Source organism: Vulpes vulpes, chromosome 4 (assembly GCF_048418805.1).
Source record: "Vulpes vulpes isolate BD-2025 chromosome 4, VulVul3, whole genome shotgun sequence".
Taxonomy (NCBI): domain Eukaryota; kingdom Metazoa; phylum Chordata; class Mammalia; order Carnivora; family Canidae; genus Vulpes; species Vulpes vulpes.
In genome coordinates, this window is record NC_132783.1 from 125,351,167 (window position 1) to 125,370,889 (window position 19,723).

The following is a 19,723-nucleotide window of genomic DNA, read 5'->3' on the forward strand; positions in this document are numbered from 1 at the left end:
GTGTAATTTTGGGGCCTCGTGATACCAGTGAACAGAGATTGTAGCAAGACAAATAAGGGCTCAAATCTTTTGCTTTTCAAGGTGTGTTTTAAAAAAAGATTAATTTATTTGACAGAGAGCACAAGCAGGGAGGGGCAGGCAGAGAGAGAAACAGGCTCCCCACTGAGCAGGGAGTCCATGTGGGGCTCAATCCCGGGACCCTGGGATCATGACCCGAGCCCAAGGTGGACACTTAACAGACTGACCCACCAGGGTGCACCTAAGGTTGTTTTTGCTTTTTTTTTTTTTTTAAAGTAATCTTTACACCAAGGGTGGGGCTCGAACTCACAACCCCAGGATCAAGAGTCCCATGCTCCACCAACCGAGCCAGCCCCAGAGGCTCCCATGTTTGCTGATCAGGATGCCTACTTGGCCTGAGGGCGGGAGGGCCGAGCTGCGCGCGGCCTGTGGCTCTGGGTCCCTCTGCCCAGGAACTCTTGGCAAATTCTTGGGGCCCCACTCCAGAGGTGCTGAATCAGAAGCCTGGGGGCGGCGGCGGGCCTCCGGGCAGCCTGAACAAGCCTTCCAGGGGATCCGGATGCGCCGGAATGGGGGCCACGCTGTAACCTGCCGACCCATCCGACCCCGTGAGGTCCTTCCCGGGGGCCCCAGCAGTTTGCATGTAACGGGGGGGGGGGGCTGAGCTGCGGGGAGCCTGGGGTGGAGCGTGTCCCACAGCCCCTCTGTGTCCCCTCGGATCCCTTGGGCCACACGCTCCTCCAGCCCCCGAGGCCGCGACCGTGGGGTGTGGGTCTGCACTGCGTCCTGCAGCCCAGCGCCAGGGCTGGGTGCCCTTCCCCCCAGGGAGGCTGGGGAGCACCAGGGGCGCCCCTGCCCCTCCCGCCGCATAGTCTGCACCCCTCCTTCCCAACCACAAGCCGGTGCCGGGGTGGCCAGGTCGTACTCAGCGCAGCGCAGGGCACCGCAGGCTGGTGGCGCCGGGCCGGGTGCTCTTGGCCAGCTTCCCCTTGGCTTCCCCGTTTGCACCCGGGCAAGCACCTGACGCGCTCACGGGGCTCCTCAGGCACCACGCGAGGCCGAGGGCCCAGCACCCTGCTTCTCTGCCCAGTGCCTCACTCCTCCCCAGGATCATTCCCCAGAGAAGCTCCTCTGCCTGGAGCCTGTGCCCTGCGCGGGGAGGAAGCCGCCTTGAACCCCTCGCTGCCTGCTGTGCCCCTGGCCGGCTCTCCAGGGTCACAGATCCTCATCTACTCAGAGGGACCTTCCCTACTGGTTCCACACAAAGGAGCAAGCCTCTACTCTCACATTTGCATGCTCTGTAGAGCATCCCTCACTATCTGATGGTTTTCCTTAAAAAACGTTTTTTTTCACCAGTGCCTTCGTCCAGCCCTAGAATCCCCTGCACAGGACCGCAAGGGTCCGGCCTCTCTCATGCTTTGCTCTTTCCTTGGCACCTTGAACACTTCCTGGCCCACGGCAGGTGCTGGATAAATAGTCCTTGATTAAATAAATGAATGAACGCTAGAGTTGGTGAATAAGACAGCAAATCTAGACAAATTTTTTTGCGGGGGGGGAAATGCATATCTTCAGTTTATAATTTATTTAAAAATTACAAAAGTGTCTCCACCCAAGTTGTCCATGAAAAAAAAAAATTAAAAGCAGCAACAATGCTCTTGGTGAATTACCAGCAGTTTAATGCAATTTATAAAATTGAACAGAATTTAGACGTCTGTCCTAGGCCTCTGTAGACCCGGGACCCTTTCTTTAGGTCCCTTTCCTTAGGGTCCGGGAGTATCATTATCGGGACACTTTCCAAAGCCTTTCTCCTTTGGACTCGATGTAAAATGATCCGGTAGACTCCTGTGATGGAGCTCCGGGCATCCCTGGCCTGGTTGTTCCGGATGTGCGCTTCTGTGATACCCAAGTGTTCCAAAGTGCTCTTGACCTCATTTTCTTCGTCTTTGAGGGTGCTGGTTTCGGACAAATGTTTGGGATCCAGCTGGAAAGGCTCCAAAGGGGTGGGGTACGGCACCCCTCGCATCCACTCGTTGCTCATGATGGAGTCGATGCCGTGCCGGTCGGTGGGTACCGGCTGGAGGACGCCCCGGATGAGGCGGAGGCAGGGCCCCGACACATGTGGAGGGACGCTGAACGTGCCCTCCAGGATGCTCCTCTTCAGCTTGGCCACGGTCTCCGCCCGAAAGGGCATGGTGCCAGTCACCATGAAGTACAGAAGCACCCCCAAGGCCCAGATGTCCACGTAAACGCCGACGTAATGCTCGTCTCGGAAAAGCTCTGGCGCAGCGTAGGGAGGCGACCCACAGAAAGTGTTGAGCATTTCGCCTTTTTTGCTTACTGTGCTGAATCCAAAATCACCCACCTTCACGCAAGTATTACTGGTATAAAATACATTTTCTGCCTTCAGGTCTCTGTGAATAATTTGGTTCTCGTGCTGCGGGAGGAGACGTAGGGAAAAGTCATCACTTTCAAGGTATGACACTAACGGAAAGACAAATGCGTGGGTTGCTCTGAAACAGGGAGGTGATGATGGGGTGGTAGCAGGAGTTCAATGGATGTCAACCTAAGTCACATCTGCAGGCCTCCAGAGCTGCCCTGTCCTCAAACCCTTAGCACACATAACAGCCACACCGTCCCAAAGAGACCAAAGGTTCTGTTCTTCTGTGGGGCAACAGCTGGAGTTTGTCCCACCCACATGAGACTTGGATCTTTCGAAACTGAATGTTCTCAAACAGTAACCTTCATGTTTGAGGCCATATATGGGTTTTTCTGGCTGAGCAATCTCTTGGCAAGGACCATCCCCAAGAAGGTTTAAAGGCCTCCCTCAACTTTTCAACCATGCTCTTTTGTGTGTGTGTGTGTGTGTGTGTGTGTGTGTGTGTGTTGGGGGGTGCTCCTTTATCTTTGCAGAATTCAGTAGAAGTTAGGAGGCTATATATATTTGGTAAGGTTCTAGAGCATGTCCCATCCCAACTCTCACGATCGGGGTGGATCCAGATAGACCATCTTGGGACCCCTAACCTCCTTAGTCCCAAGAGATGGTTTAGTGTTACTTTGCTGGGCTTCTTGGGGTAAGAATCCAGGCTTAGGAGCCTGACGGCTTGGTTAATTCTAGGTTCAACGATACCAGTTGTGCAATGTGTTTTCTTTCTTGGTAAAATGAGAGATCGAGAGCCATCTACGAGACTGCCGTGAGAACGGTGTTCGATGCTGTATCTGCAGGGCCCAGCAAGGCCCTGCGCACAGTAAGCACGCTCGGGAATCCGGGTCTACATCCGTGATTCACCAGCCCCCTTCTCAGCGACCAGAGAGCCGGGAGGAATGCCCGGGCAGAGGCCTGCGGAGGACTCAGCCTGGGTTCTCTTCTGCTCTCCCACCCGATTTTTTTCCTACAGAGGATGAGGAAGACTCTTCCCATCTCTTTGCTCAGTGTGGGTGTCGCTTACTCCCTGGCCCTGGGAAAGTTCGCGGCAGCATAGGGCCACTTAAATGGCAATGCTTGGCACCACACGTCTGAAACACCCACTGCCGTTACAGTCGTGCTTCTCTCTTGCTCACTTTCTCCCCCTCCCCTTCTCTCTCCTGATGCCTGTCTTGGGTCCCCAGGTCACTAACTTCCCTGCTAGTAATTTGTCTGGGAAGCCACTGACCCCAGCCTTGCCCCCTTGTCCATTCAGTCAGAGAATGAACCAGAAACAGCCTCTCAGCTCATAAAGACCCCCAGGCAAGTGTCTCTTTTCTACCAACTGGACTGAGACTGTACTGGGTAAAGAGGACAGCCCAGACTTGTAGACTAGCGGAGCCATAAGGGTGGTGGCCAGGCCCATGTGTCCAGCCCCTCTGTGTTCGTGGCAATATGGCCAATGGCGGAGAAGGCACAGGAAAACCAGTTCTTGAAGGAACTGGGGTGGGGGGTGCTTTAGGAGTCCAGATTTACATAATGAAATAATCAGAGAACTAAAGGAAGAATGACATAAGCAAGTGTTAATCTGCTGAGCACCGAGGCAGCTAGAGCTGGGGGGATCTACCGATGGCGAGAAAGATCTGTGTGAGCTGATGTGAGATTGAAGAAAGTTCCAGAGACAGACAGGACTGAGTGGAGTCGTGAAGTGTGGAAAGGATTTGGAATGAGACATAGTAAGAGGGGAGAGAGCTTCCTACACACACAGGTAGGTAGCCAGGGCCAAGAAGCTGCGAGGAGCCAGCTCTCCTGTGTGGAGGTTGGGTGCGGAGAAAGGCCAGAGCCGGGGACTGGTGAGGGTGCTCCTGCTATGGGAGCAGCTCTGCCAACTTCCCCAGAAGCCAGGGGGCCGCTATGTCACTGGAGACCCCTGGGCACTGCTTTAGAGGCTATGAGTGTGATCAAATTCAGACTCTGGATTCTCCCAGAAGGGACTCCCGTCAGCCCCTGCAGGACGAAAGGCCTCTGGGATGCTCGGACAGGGGTGAACCAGGCCCATGCTCCCACCGTGGGTGATGTGGGAGCAAAACTCTATTCCTCACCCCCACTCACCATGTGCTTCACGGCAGACACAATCTGGGAGAAGATGAGCTTGCTTTCTGGTTCTGAGAGCTTCCCTTCGGTGCTAATTTTCCCGAAGAGCTCCCCGCCCCCTGCATACTCCATCACCAAGTGGAGCTTGGACAGGGTCTCCACGACTTCGTACAGACGGATGATGTTGGGATGGTGCAATTTTTCCATGCTGGAAATTTCGCGGGATAGTAGCCTTTGGGTTTTCTGGTCTAACTTGGTCTTGTCCAGGATCTTAATGGCCACCTTTTCTGGGGGGGAAAAAGCCAAAGGATATGCCAGTGTTCATAGGAGCACAGAAGCTTAGAACTGCGAGGGACCCAAACCGGCCCCTTTATTTCACTAGACACAGAGGGTAAATGGCTGTTCCCAAGCTCACAGAGCTCGTCAGTGGTGATGACAGCCGTTCTTGAGTGTCTGTCAGTGCTCATCCCTTGGATCAGTGTGAGTCTTCCAGGCACAGACTTTGGTGCCCACTCCTACATTCCAAGGAAGATTCAGTTTGATGATCTTTACCCAGTTTTCTGGATCAAGTTAAAGCTTCTTTGCTTAGCCCAGAAAACCCTTCCCGATCAGACCTAACTCACCTCTTCTGCCTCATAACCCCTGGCCCACAGTTCCCAACACCCCATGCATGGCTTTAATCCGTTACACAACTGTTTGTTGTTCCCTGAAAAGAGACTAAACAGCCAAGCCTGGGACCTTTCCTCCCCCTGGATCATTTCCTCTGCCTGGCTCGTCCCTGCTTCCCTGCTCTAGGACATTCGGGTTCTGTGTATTCTCTGTACTGTGGTCTCAGCACACTGGCCCATAAATGTTGACTCCTTGTCTGTTGCCCCTCCTGCCCCTTCCCATGTGGCCACATTTTGTCTGACTCTGTCAGTGCCAGGCACATGATGCAACAGTACAAGCCACAGTGGCACTTGGGGGGCAGGAGAGGGCGGGGGCAGTCACCAGCAGACTGACCAGGCCGTGTGATGCTCACCGGGAGTGAGGGTTCTCTGGTACAGATTGTTCTGGACTGTAGTTTGCGATTATGTATTGACAGCCCTAAAAATAGCTGCATGTTTTGGCCCAGCCATTTCACCTTTGGCAATTATCATTTTAAAAAACATTTTATTTATTTATTTGAGAGAGCGAGAGAGAACACAAGCCAGAGGAGAGGCAAGGGGAGAAGCAGACTCCGGCTGAGAAGGGAGCCCAGTGTGGGACGTGATCCCAGGGTCTGAGCTGAAGGCAGATGCCTAACTGACTGAGCCACCCAGGCGCCCCTCACCTTTGGCAATTAATCTTTTTTATTTACTTTTTTTTTTTTAAGATTTTAGTTATTTATTCATGAGAAACACACAGAGAGGCAGAGACACAGAGGGAGAAGCAAGCTCCCCACAGGGAGCCCGATGTGGGACTTGATCCCAGGACCCCCGGATCAAGATCTGAACCAAAGGCAGATGCTCAACCCACTGAGCCACCCAGGTGCCCCTGGCAATTAATCTTAAAGAAATAATCTGACACATGTAGATTTCTGTGCTATTGGGAACAGCATCCAACAAGAGAGATGGGTTTAACCAGTGTGGTTCCTCTATCTCTATGACACTACACCATACAGCTATCAAAATAATGGTGCGGGTCTTTATTTCTTGAAATGAAGAGATGTTCAATGTAGAGCAAGTGAGAGAAAAATACAAATATGCATTTGCATACAAAAAATCTGGCAAATTTTGCACCAAAATATTTAGAATAGTGATTTTATTAATAAGGAGATTATGGGTGGTTTAAAAAAGTTATTTTTACTTATCTGTATTCTCTAATTTTCCTGCAATTAATTTACACAATTGACAGCCAATTGTGTAATAAAAATGGTTAATGTCTGAAAATGATGAATCTACTCCAAAGTAAAACAATTCAGTTTTTGGCTCGAATTGGGACCAGACTTTCGATTAGGTAAGAAAAGAAATTTCCAGGCCAGTAAATGGGAAACCAGGGTTGCGGGGCCCCTTTGACCCACTTGCAAACAACTGCCTTGAAGAATTTTAGCACTGTGGGTGTGGGCACGAAAACAGATAGGGCTGCTTGCAAGTAGAGCGTTGTCGGTATATAAAGTAGGCCCATTAGGGCTTCTGGAATGGAAAGGGGCAGGGTCCACTGGCCTCCGATGTGACCACTCTTGCTCTGGTGGAGGCGATACTAGGGAAGGAGGAGCCGAGCCATAAGGGAGCGGAATCCTTGGGGTTTGTGTGACCTCTGCAGGCAGCGAGCCCCAGGGACAGGGTCACCACCGCCAAGCCCGGATGCATTTGGCCTCCCGGGTCCTGTGTCCGTTACCCGGCAGGCTTCAGGCTGCAGATTCACTCCACCTGCTTACCAGAAATAGAAACTTCGGGTCTGGGCAGCCTGCTAGGTGAGCTGCTCTTTTAAGGGTGAGAATAAAGAGCTCCATCCCTTAACTGGGCAGACTGCCTGCGGGAGGGCCAGTTGCTGTTCCCCCACCTGAGCCAACCCAGACTTCTGGGAGGTTCTGGGAGGTTCCGTGAGGACGCATGTCCCCTCTGCCATTCACTGTTGCCCACATTGCAGGCCCCCGATGACCAGGTCGTGGTGCGGTCAGGCTGCTGTTACAAACCTCCCTGGAGCACAGACCTCCCTGGAGCATAGTCCTCGTCTTATTTCATTTTTCTTCTCTTTGGGTGGTTCCTGGCAAGGCTGCCCTCCCAGGGCCTGGACCCAAAAAAGGCAGGAGAAGGGCTGCGAGGGGACGAGCTTCCTTAAACCCTGTGCCCTGGGGACCCCGGGGTCTCACTCCTCCCGACCTGCTTCCTCCACTCTGCGTTCAATCAGATTGTTGCCGTGCTTGGTAACATAAATGGGTAATCACAGGAAACATTTTTAAAAGCCCTGGTATTGGGGCATCTGGGTGCCTTAGTGGTTGAGCATCTGCCTTTGGCTCAGGTCATGATCCCAGGGTCCTGGGATTGAGTCCCACATCAGGTTCCCCACAGGGAGCCTGCTTCTCCCTCTGCCTGTATCTCTGCCTCTCTCTCTGTGTCTCTCATGAATGAATAAATAAAATCTTTATGAAAAACAGAAAAAAGCCCAGTATTCTGAACTGTTGCCGAGTGGTAGGAACTGCTCTTCCATGAAGAGCTAGGTCTCCACATCCACTCTTTCAACAAATGTTCATTGAGTACAAGCGAGTACCTACTACGCACCAGGCGATGAAGAATACACCGTTCCTACAGTCCAGCGAGGGACAAAGACTTTGAAAAAAGCCCAGATGACGAGTGTAGCACTGTGAAGGAGGAGTACAGATAGAACAGAGAGGCCTCCCTGGGAAAGGACACTGTGAACAAGAGGTGGAGGAGGGAGGCCCAGCACGTGGCTGTGGGAGCAGCATGAGCATTGGGCCTGGGCGAGGGACCGTGTGGGTGTGTGTCTACGGACTTGAGAGGGGCCCGCTGTGCTGACACAGAGACTTAGGGGAGTGGGTCCACACCAGCCTGGGGTTGTAGGCAGGGTCGGAAAACCCAGGGCCTTGGAGACTGTTTTAAGAAATGCAGCCTTTATCTGTAGGACAGTGGAAAATGGTTTTAAGGGAGAGTGTGATCTCTGATTTCCGTGCCAGAGTGAGTACTCTGGCTGCATTGTGGGAAATTGATAGAAGGATGGGCCTGTGAGCAGGCGGGTGGGTAAGGAGGGGACTATGGCAATCCCAGATTGAGGACCCTCTTGGTGCTGGCAGATGAGAGAAAGTGTAGACACATTTGAAAGTAGCCCTCCCCTTTTTCCAAATCTAGTGAAGAGTCTGAGGGCAGCAAGCTTACTGCAAGGTAATAGGGAGTAGTGGGGACTATGGAGCCTGAGGAGTGCATACCCTAGGGCAAACAACTCCAGTGTTGTCAAGTCTGATTTTTTCAAGAGAAGCCAGACATCTGAAATTATGCAAATGTTCCAATCACTAAGTGTCAGCAACAAATTCAAAATTTTAAACCTAGATTGGACCAAGCAAAATATGTCTATGGGAGCAAAGGGGCAAGGGAAGAAAAGAGACCTTAGAACACAGAATATTGTGTAGAGAAATTTGCCGTGAGAGGAGCTGAGACCTTCCTTCTAGACACATAGCCAGGCTGAGCCAACCTTACAGCGAGAAGCTGGGAGAACAGATAGCAGGTCCTCCTGCTCCTTCCTCCGATCCTCTGAGAGAGACCAAAGCCAACCGGAACCCAAAGAACTAAGGAGACTGGTTGTATCCTGGGGCAGAGAGCAGAATGAGGGGTGGAGAGTGGATCTGGAGAGGCAGGTGGAAGGTCTCTGGCTTACAGGTTAAGGGTGTGGGAGGCAATGAAGGCATAGAGTAAGGGGGTGTACCCCTAGTCAGGGAAGACTTGTAAGGCTCTCCCTGAAATCTGACTGTTAGAAGAAAGTAGAGGGGAGGTGATGAGGGTAGGTTCTAATGGTCGGGATGTGTAGGAGAGAAGGTCTTGAAGCAGGAAAAACCTTGATACTTTAGGGTATTGGTCTAAATTACCTCTTGAGGGACAGCCCCGGTGGCCCAGCGGTTTAGCGCCGCCTTCAGGCGGGAGTGTGATCCTGGAGACCCAGGACGGAATCCCACATCAGGCTCCCTGCATGGAGCCTGCTTCTCCCTCTGCCTGCGTCTCTGCCTCTCTCTCTCTCTCTGTCTGTCATGAATAAATAAAATCTTAAAAAAAAAAAACTTTTTGATTGGCTTTATCAATAAATATTTTTGAGCACTACTTTTATATACATTTACAAATTATATACATGTACTACTAATACAAACATTTTAAATATATATAATCATAGAAATGGAAAAGATAGGACAAATAAATATAAATGGAAATTCTAATATTGCCTTCCCTCATCAGTGAATTATCTTGCGCAATTCTTAGGGAATGTGCACCCTACTCTGGAGACCACTCAGGCCCCCAAGTTGCTAAAACTGATGGTCATTTCTTAGGCTTTATTCCTCCTCCTTGAAACACCTTTGTCACTTGGTTTCCAGGGCAACACACACTCCTGGCATTTTTCCTATCTCTCTTTGGTTATTATTATTATTATTATTATTATTATTTAAGATTTTATTATTTATTCATGAGAGACACAGAGAGAGAAAGAGGCAGAGACATAGGGAGAGGGAGAAGCAGGCCTCTCAAAGGGAGCCTGATGTGGGACTTGATCCCAGGACCCCAGGATCACAACCTGAGCCATCCAGGTGTCCCTGTTTTTTTTTTTTTTTTATTATTTATTTTTATTTATTTATTTTTATTACCGAAGCACAGTTGAGTACGATGTTATGTTAGTTTCAGGAAGACCTCATAGTGATTCAGGTTCCACACGTTACTTAATGCTCACCTCGGTAAGTAGTTGCCGTATAACATTATTACAGTATTATTGACTATATGCCTATGCTGTGCTTTTCATCTCTGTGACTTATTTTATAACTGGAAGTTTATACTTTTTAATTCCCTTTGCCTATTTTGCCCATTCCCCCACCCTCCTCGCCTTTGGCAACCATCAGTTTGGTTTCTATATTTATCTATTTTTAAAGATTTACTTATTTGGGCAGGAGGAGGAATGGAAGGAGAGAGAGAATCTCAAGCAGACTCCCCACAGAGCGCAGAGCCCGACACAGGGTTCAATCATGACCTGAGCCAAAATCAAGAGTTGGATGCTCAACTGACTGAGCCACCCAGGCACCCTGTGTTCTCTGTATTTAAGAATCTGTTTTGTTTTTTAGATTCCACATATAAGTGAATCCCATGGTATCTGTCTTTTCTCCTGCCTCTTCTACTTCCAAGGCTGTGTCCTTCTCATCTCCGTAGCCTCTGGATGTTGGCTACCTAAAGGCACAGTCCTTGGACTCCTTCCCCACAATCATTTCCTCAGTGATTCCAGATGCATAAGCATGTCCACCTACATGACCTCGCCACTTAGTTGTTAGTTTGGGTTCCACGTGAAGCAGAGCCTGAGGCAGGGATTTAGGTTTAAGTAGTTTACGAAAGAGGTAACCTAGGAAATACAGGCACAAGAATAAGGAACAGAGGGGAAAGACGGCCAATAAATGGTGTGTTACCAAGCAAGTTACCAGTCAGTCCTTCTAAGGGTTACTCTGCCTAAATATCACAGGAGCCTGGGGTATTTATACATCAACTACTGCCAGTGATTGGTGGTTGGCTGCTCTGGGGGATGTCAATTCCCTCTATTTCTGGCCTCCCACGCATGCGGGAAGAGCAGGCTCCAGCAGCCAGAGAAAACCCAGAGGCAAGGAGACGGAGAACCTGGCACGGGGAGGTCAGGCTTGCATGCCCCGAGGTGGTAAGGCGCTGGGAGATGTGGGTGAGGCACCCATGGCACCTGCCATGGACGTGTAACAGATGTGTAACAAGTATGCACGACATAACACGTTCAATACTGTGCTCCTGATCTCCGCCTCCCCAAACCTGCTCTTCCTCCAGTCTTCCCAATTTCAGTAAATGGAAACTCTATTCTTACACTTGTCCAGACCAAAAATCTTTGAGTATTTGAATCTTCTTTTACATTCCACTTGGAATCTGTCAGCAGATCCCGTTATCCCTACCTTCTAGATACAGCCAGAATCCAGCCACTTCCGAGCACCTCACCTCAGCTGCCTTCCTGCCCCAAGCCACCATTATCTCCTGTCTCCTGCCTGGATAACTGCAGTAGGCTCCTAACTGATCTCTCTTTTTCTGCCTTTGACCCCTCTCAGTCTATTTTCAACAGAGCAGCCAGGGTGATCCTATTAAAGCATAAGCCAGATCATGTCACTTCTCTGCTCCCTCAAAGGGCTCTAGTTTCACTCAGAGGAAAAGCCAGAGTCCCTCCTGTGATATGATGACCCCACACTATCTGGTGGCTGCTGCCCCTGGCCTCACCACCCTGGCCATTCCAGGGCCAATACCGGCGCACTCCCTCCCTGGGCTGGCCGTCCCCTCTGCTCGGCCACCTCTCCCCCACATGTGCGGCCAATGGCTTTATTTCTTTCAGGTCAGCGATCACCCTCCAGGAAAGATGTCTTGGCCAACTTCTCTAAAACATGGCCCTCACTGTTCCCTATGCCCCTTGCTCGATTTCCTTCTTACCACCCATCACTATGTAAAGCAGTGAATACTTCCCTGACTTATTTTTATCAGTCTCTCCCCCCTTGGATATCAGCAACATGGGACAGAGATTGTTGTCTACTTTGCTCATTGCTGTATCCTCAGTCCCTAGAAGAGGACCTGTTACCCAGTAGGTACTCAACAAATATTTGTTGAATGAATGTAGTCGCCAACCCCACAAGGACCCAGGGTGAGTATTATCATTGCAGAGGAAACTCAGTTTGGCAGTGGGCTTTTTCATTTACTCTTTTGTTCCATGCACCTTCCATGTTACCATAGACTCTTTGTGATCCTGATTTTTTTTTAAATTTAGTTTCAGTTGGCGTACATGTAGTATAACACCCAGTGCTCATCACTCACGTGCCCTCCTTAATGCTCGTCACCCAGTTACCCCATTCCCCCCACCCACCTGCCTTTCAGCAACCCTCAGTTTGTTTTTCCAGAGTCAGAAGTCTCTCCTGGTTTGTCTTCCTCTCTGATATTCCCCATTTGGTTTCCTCTTCTTCCCTTATGGTCCCTTTCACAATTTCTTATATTCCACATGAGTAAAATCACCCAGGTGACCCTCTGTCACTTCTTTAGGAGATGGACATCATCATTCATCTGGACCTGAGACTAACATTTTTTCTGGCTTCTCTGACTTTTGCCACTCCTCAACTTCAATTTGTTTTCCTCACTGAATGCTGATCATATTAATCACTTGTATTAATTGCCTGCTAAAAGTTCCTTAGTGACTCCCCAATACCTAAATGACAAACGCCAAAGGTGCAAGAAGACTCTTCATGATCTAGGCCCTGCTTACATCACCCTCTGGGTCCCCGTGGTTTAGTTCCTTTTGAATCTCCAAATACTCCCCTCACTGGCTCATACCTCCACGCACTTCATATATCTCAGGACCTACCACCAGGCCGTACTGCTACAGGACCCTCTCCTGCTGCCCTCAGGCACAGCACGGCACACCCTTTGGCCTTACTCTGCAGCAACACTTACCAATCGCATCCTGTCTCCACTACCTACCGCCAGTTCCTAACAGGTTGGAGCTGTATCACATTCATCTCTTTAAGGCCCAGAACAAAATGTGGGCACAGGAGAGGTAATTATATTTTTTAAAAAAGGAAGGTGTGTGGGGTGGGGTGGGGGGGGGCATGATGAACTGATGCATAAATAAATTGGGAAAAAAGAAAGGCTCTAGAAATGTGAGACTAGGGTGACAGGAAGACCAGGGAAGAACAGGTCAGGGAGGGCAGCAACAGAGGAAGGAACTGGCACCTCGTGGCCACATTTACTTTTGTTTGTGAAAGCAGATGGAACATAAAATATTCAGAAGCTGAGTGCATCATGTCTTTTGTGAAATTTCTAATCAGCTTAAAAGGGGACTCATAGCTGTCCTATCAGCTTGCAAGGCCCAGGGGAATCTGAGCTATTAGCTATAAAAATAAACTCCAGCCAACAGGGGCCTCTCCTGGAATCTTCTTTCTAGAGATGCATCCATAACAGCTGGTACCCTTTTAAAACTACGTCCTAATTGCTGCTCCTGGCACCAAAACCCTCTGCTTTCCTGGGAATCCCTCCATTGTCTCATCTAGATAGTCCACATTTCCTAGAAAACCTGATGACAATTCTGGGCCATTTGGCTTTTGTACAGGAACCACATTTATACAATTGCCATCCATGTTACACAATCTGATATGGCCGGGCAGTGGGACTACTGTTTGGAATGCCCAGCATGGCTTTCTAAGCCACCCACTGATGAATCTCCTCTTTCAGAGGTAAAGAGTTTGGAGGTATGTGGCAGCTAACTTTCCATTCCATTTAGCTCAAGGTGGCCAAGTCCTCCAGTCCCCAAGAGATTCTACTTCCTGGTACCTGAGCCACCCTGTTCTTTCCTGAGCCCTCACACCTGTTGGCATCTGGGCTCCCTGCTCCCCCATTTCACCCCCTTTTTCAGCTGCCTTCATTGTCACCTTCCTGCTCCCTCCTAACTAGGGGGCTCACTGAGGGCAGAACCACAGAAGAGAGGTGGGCTGAGGCTCTAGGATCGGGCGACTATGGGATGGACCTACAAGTGAGGTCTAGGATTCACTTTTAGGTTGCTCAGTGACCTGCCATTAACATTTTCTGTTGCTTAACCTTGCTGGTTGAACTGACTTTCCCACTGCCTGTGCTTTGGGCTTTCCTCCCTCTTGTGTACATATGTCCCACAGCCAGAGGGTGACACCGAACCTTTGACAGCAGGGCTACACTGCAGTGGGTCGGCAGTGAGGAGAGCATGTTGCTGAGGCCACTGAGGCACCCAACTGGCACAGCAGACAAATGGCATGTTCTCTGGAACTCAAGGAACTGGAATCAGTTAATTTTGCCATACGGGAGATGAGAAGCCTGTGACATTCGAGAAGGAAATCACATGAATCGAAGTCATGGGTGAGTCGTCTTTCTCCTGCCCTCCTCACTGCAGCCTGACTCCAGACTCACTTTCTTGCTTCTGGCTTGTGCTGATTTCTCTACTCTGCTGGTTATTATCTCGAGGGCGGATGTGTCCGTTGATTTGCTGTGTTCTCTATCCTCCCCTCTCAGAGACACTAGTTAGGACCTCAGGCTCTGCTGACAGGGTTGTGGGATGCGAGACCCTAGAGGCCGCAGCTGACTTGACTTGGGGGTGCCCTTGAGCTCCGCGGTGGCCTGTCCTCGGTTGGCTAGGGAGCAATCACATTCTCTCTCTTTAAAATGTGAGCTGGTGCAGAATGACACTAGGGGACGGAGAGGGGTAACAATGCTGGGAGACCATAGAGGTGGGGGACTGGCAACCACCATTCTTCGCCGTGAGTCCTCTGATAACTTTGCAGAGGAAGCCAGTCTGCGGAAAGAAGTATGAAGAGGGAACACTTTCCTCAAGGGAAGTAGAAATGAGAAACCGTGAGGCCCCAGATAAAAAGAGGAGATGGAGAGGGTCGTATCTCGAAACTCACTTGCTTCCCTGCTGTGGGTGCCCAGGGTTCCCCTGCCCATGATTCACCCCTTTCCACGTGAGCTCATTTGAGTAGGCTTCTGTTCCGCGAACCCAATGCTGTGTGACTCAGGAGGCCCAAAGAACCCAGACTTCTTTGACATCAGGCTAGAAGGAGCATTTAACGAATACTTACTGTGTGCTCTGTCTAGGCACATGGTAGACATTTGATATATTTTTAAATTTTATTCATGAAGAAATTGAGGCACAGAATGATAAAGTAACTTGTTCAGGGTCACACAGCTAGAGTTGGAAAGACTAGGAATTCCCCCCAGGTCTCACGGATTCCAGAGCTAGTGTCTTCCCACAGTATTTATCGCATGACCGTCTGCTACTTAGAGAACAGCTCTCACCGAGCCAGTGGGCCGGAGAAGGCCCGAGACCACGGGCTGCCCCATGAAGCCGTGCTGCCTCCCGAAATTGGGAGGGCTGGATGAAGTCGGTGTTTCCCAAAGTGGAGCCTGCACCATTCATGGGGCGCCGACTGATTTTCCTGCGGAGAAACTGCCTTAAATAGCACTGAATCACAGCGCAGGAACAATCATTCCCGTTTGAGTTATTCTTTAATTCTCCCAAGTAAGGCAAAGAGAAAGTCTCAGACTGGTTGTTGGAGTGTTTTACTCTCTATTACTTGGCGATCTTCCTTGAGAACTTTTTGAAAGTTGCTAAGTGAGTAAATTTGAAAAGTTCTCACCATACGCACAAGAATTTATATAAAAATTTCTATAAGAAATAATAAAAAATTAAGTTTCCATTATCTGTTTTTACCATTACCTTCTATTCATAGCAAGTGACGCTAGTTTTCATTATTTAAATAATACATTTCCTTTTTTTTCTAAAGACTATTCTTTTAAAAAAAAAGACTATTCTTAAAAAAAAGATAATTTATTTATTTGAGAGAGAGTGAGAGAGCACAAGCGAGGGAGGAGAAGCAGGCTCCCCACCAGGCAGGGGGCCCCACATGGGGCTCAATCCAAGCACCCTGGGATCATGACCTGAGTTGAAGGCAGATGCTTAACCGACTGAGCCACCCAGGTGCCCTACATTTCCTTCTGAAGTAAATTTATTTAAGTAAAAAACAAAATAAGTTGTACCAATGAGTGTGCCATGTACTTTGTGTATGTTAAATCTGATTTTCCAACAATTCTAAGAGAAGAATCATCTCTATTTTATGGCTGAGGCAACTAGGGACCAAAGAAGTGCCTCATAAAGGACTGATCCAGGACCTGAAACAAATGTGCCCGATCCCAAAGTGCCTGTTCTCTCCACTGCCCCACGCACCCTGCCTCCTCACCCTTGGAATCTTAACACTTGAACCCACACTCAGGAAACAGCTCAACGTTGGCCTTTTGGTTGGACTCTGGCCTCGTGGGCTCTCTGCTGCGCTGGACATGCTCTCGTTTCTGAGCACCTCTCTCGGGTTTGTCTTTCCCCACCTTGTCCTCTTTCTCCCTAATCATGTCTTCTATCTCAGTTTCTGATCCTTCCTCTCCCTGTGTCTTATACCTTTGTCCTTCATTCTTCCTCTGGCACCACCAAAAGGCAACATGTGTCCCAATTAGATTCGGGTCACAAAAAAAAAAAAAAAAAAAAAAAAAAGATTCGGGTCACAGCCCTCGATCTACTTTTGTGGGTAAAGTCAGCACTTGTCACTGGCCACATTGTGTGAGTGGGGGTGCGGAGGCTCACAGAAGTACTGGCATGTAGTGGGCTGAGTACGGTGAGTGGCTGAGACGTGAGCATGTGGACCCACCTGGACACTTGGTCTCCGAGTAAGATGGGTGGAGACTTGGAGTTCCAGTGACTTGGGAGTATGAGTGCCTCCGTGTATGTATATGTGGGTGCTTTTTATGTAGGGGCCAGATATTGGGTTGGGCCGAGAAGAAAAGAAAACAAAAGGCAACTCTAATATAAGAAAAGAGCAGCACTGAGATATGGTAGCAGGTGAGAAATGTCAATACAGGTGAGAAATATACTCGCCAGGACATGGAGGAGTCTGTGGGCCTTAGGAGGTTGGTAAATGATACCAAGTTGCAAGTGGTCTTTTCCTGCCTTGCACCTCCCTTCTTACAATCTCCAGGCTTCAGCTAAGTTACAGGTGGCACAAGGAAGTGCCCTCACTGGGCTGGGCCAGCAAAGGGCAGCTGGGCTCTCTGCATCGGTCCTCCCTGAGGCCAGAGCGGTGGACTTTGCTGGTCTGGGGTCCAGAGCGTCCGGAGCCAAGCCAGCGTGGTCTCCGGTAGAGAGCAAAGAGTCAAGCAGAAGTAGTAGTACGGAGTAGACTGGAGCAGAGAAGTCCTGAGATCAAAAGCCATTTCCCCAAATATAGCAGGAGGAGCAGCCTTGGATGAGGAGGGGAGCCTGAACTCTGCTATATCCCCTGATAATAGTGACCTGGGAGGTCTCCTGTGTATCAGTACTGACACATGCACATGCACACGCACACACACACAGACAGACACATAGACACACAGACACACAGACACAGATGCACATACACAGAAGTTACAAATAAGGACTTGGAAGATGAGTTGCCTCGAACCAAGCCACACTCCACTCCACTTCTCCAAGGCCTAACTGGAGAGGACAGGGCCCCTTCAACGTTGAGTGAATTCATCTACACAGTAAGCGGGAGAACGTTTAGAGTGAAAATCTTTCGAGATTGAACTGCTGAAACCATAGTTAATTTCTTTGGATCTCAGCTTCCCTCTCTGGTAATGGAAATAAAAATACTGACCTCACACGGTTCCGTGAACACTAACCGAGGTCACGATGGAAGGGGTGTGGCACAGCGCTGGCGTCCCATGGGGCCTCCTTCACCCACTGCCCTGGCCCCGGCCTCCTAACCCTTTCCCCTTGTCCCAGTGCCACAGGAGGGGATCCTGGAAGCTCAGCGCCTACCTTTGGTTAGGGAGTGAATCCCCAGCTTGACCTGGGAGAAGTTCCCACTTCCAATTTCTCCTCGGATTCGGTAGAAGCCAATCCGTTTCCCCAGCGTGATCTCTCTCACCACCTTCTCGTCTTGGGACATGTCCTGCGTCAGCTTCTCGAAGGGCGTCAGCTGGCGGGGCTGCCCCTCGCCGTCCTCCTTGCTGCACTCCGTCTGACAGCCGCTCTCCACGCTCTCCCGCCGGTCCCACCTGGCATAGTGGGGGGTCACCAGGCCGCCTCCATTCGCGTACACTGCAGTCATCGTCCACACTGGCTCACATGTCCGGCCCGGCCAGAGGCACCGATGGGAAGGCGGGCAGGGTGCGGGGCAGTGCAAAGGGCCCAGGGGTGGGAGAGGGAGTTTGGGCCTGCGGGAGCCCCGGACCGGGACAGCTGGCCCGTGGAGCCAGGGGCCCCCCTGGTGGCTTCAGTAGGAGGAGGGCAGAGGCCAACAGGCCGGCAGGGCCTGCGCAGCCAAGCCAAGAGCTGCCCCCATCACTCCAGACATTTCACACTTGCCTTCACGGTGCACTTCCCAGCTCTCACCATCCAGGGTCCAGGCACGCACACAGCCAGTTACCATAACCACTTCCCTGATCAGCCTCCAGGAGCCTTCTGGCCACCCATGCGGTCTGATGCTCTGTGGTGGGCGGCTGCGTCCCAGGACAAAGGCTCCAGTTTGCTATTTCCTTTGATGGCTGGAGGATCTTTCACACTGGTGTGTAAGAGCCCCTCGGAGGCCCCCGGGGCCCTGCCGCTGGCGTTCTGCTCTGACCTCCTGCATTTTGCGCTTCTGCTGGCGAGTCGCAGGGCCCCAGGGACCCAATGATCTGGACCCCAGGAAAAGAAGAAACTTGCAAATCAGCCTTCTGGTCACAAGGGCTTCCCGAGAAGGATTAAGTCCCTGCAATGTCACTTTAGCCGGCCTTTATTTAGATGAGCCTTCCTCTAAGCCGTGAGCTGTCTCAAAAATTTGGCAGGTGCTGATTCATCCTAAGAAGAGAGAATAAGAAAATTTATTAGCCTATGCTAATGTACTGCACAGGATTTATAACGAACATGAAACTGCCTTGTAAGCATTGATCTAAAAAAAAGCACCACACAAATTTCAGTTGTGACTATCAGTGGTAAATGCTTGATTGTATATGATTTAGTAAGAAGAAAATGAACATACACTCACTCCTCGATCTACATTTTAGAAAAGCCCTCACAGCCTGTAAATATTTTTAGCCATACTATTTTTCTGTTTCTTAACATTAAGGAAAATATATATATTGCCTTTAATTGCTTTAAAGCCAGACTTTTAAAATAATAATATAGTACTAATGATGATAAAGATTTCCTATTAATATCAGTTTTCCAAAATCCTTACATTGATTCAAATAACAATGTATTCTATTTCCTGTTACACTGTATGTTCTTGCACAATTTTTCTGATAATGGTTGTTCCCACTCTTTATGTGCCATTCCATGACAAAGGCTAATTTTTCTCCCAGGCTTATTTTCTGTGTATTTCTGATCGGGTATTTGCCTCCAGGCCGGTCAGCTCATTCTGAAGGTGCAGAAGCCAAGGGTAATGTTGCTGGAGGGCTAAGTCTGTGGCCTCCTCAGTAAAGCAATACTGTCCAGCGTAAACATCTTCAGGACTTTTCCTCCTGCACCGTCCAGTAAGAAATAATCACTTTCTCAATTCCCACAGCATGTTGTGCATTTTCCATCTCCGTGAAAGTGGGCACTGGGTTTAATTCATCTGTATGTCTCGTTCCCTTCCTCACTCCCTCAGCACAGAACACAATGTCCTACCTAAAGAGTGTTGAATTTGATTTTTGGACTTGAGCATTCTGAACCAAAACCTGTGTGAACATGAGAGATTGCTTTGGAAATGTGAATTCTTTTTTTTTTTTTAAGATTTTATTTATTTATTCATGAGACAGAGAGAGAGAGAGAGAGAGAGAGAGAGAGAGAAAGGCAGAGACATAGGCAGAGGGAGAAGCAGGCTCCATGCAAGGAACCCCACGCGGGACTCAATCCCCGGCTCTGGATCATGACCTGAGCCAAAGGCAGATGCTCAACCACTGAGCCACCCGGGTGCCCCAGAAATGT

General features: G+C 49.8%; 1 protein-coding gene across 2 annotated transcripts in view; it reads right to left on the minus strand.

Annotated features, from left to right (window-relative positions):
- Positions 1 to 1,581: 1,581 nt before the first annotated feature.
- Positions 1,582 to 19,723, minus strand: part of NIM1K (NIM1 serine/threonine protein kinase) — a 62,727-nt gene continuing 44,585 nt past the window's right edge. For both annotated transcript variants that reach the window (XM_072756972.1, XM_072756973.1), the window contains exons 2-4: positions 17,591 to 18,613; positions 4,532 to 4,800; positions 1,582 to 2,452 (exon numbers count right to left, since the gene is read on the minus strand). In XM_072756972.1, the coding sequence (XP_072613073.1) occupies positions 1,703 to 2,452; positions 4,532 to 4,800; positions 17,591 to 17,882 (1,311 nt within the window). In that variant the 5' untranslated portion in view covers positions 17,883 to 18,613 and the 3' untranslated portion in view covers positions 1,582 to 1,702. The remainder of the gene's footprint in view (positions 2,453 to 4,531; positions 4,801 to 17,590; positions 18,614 to 19,723) is intronic.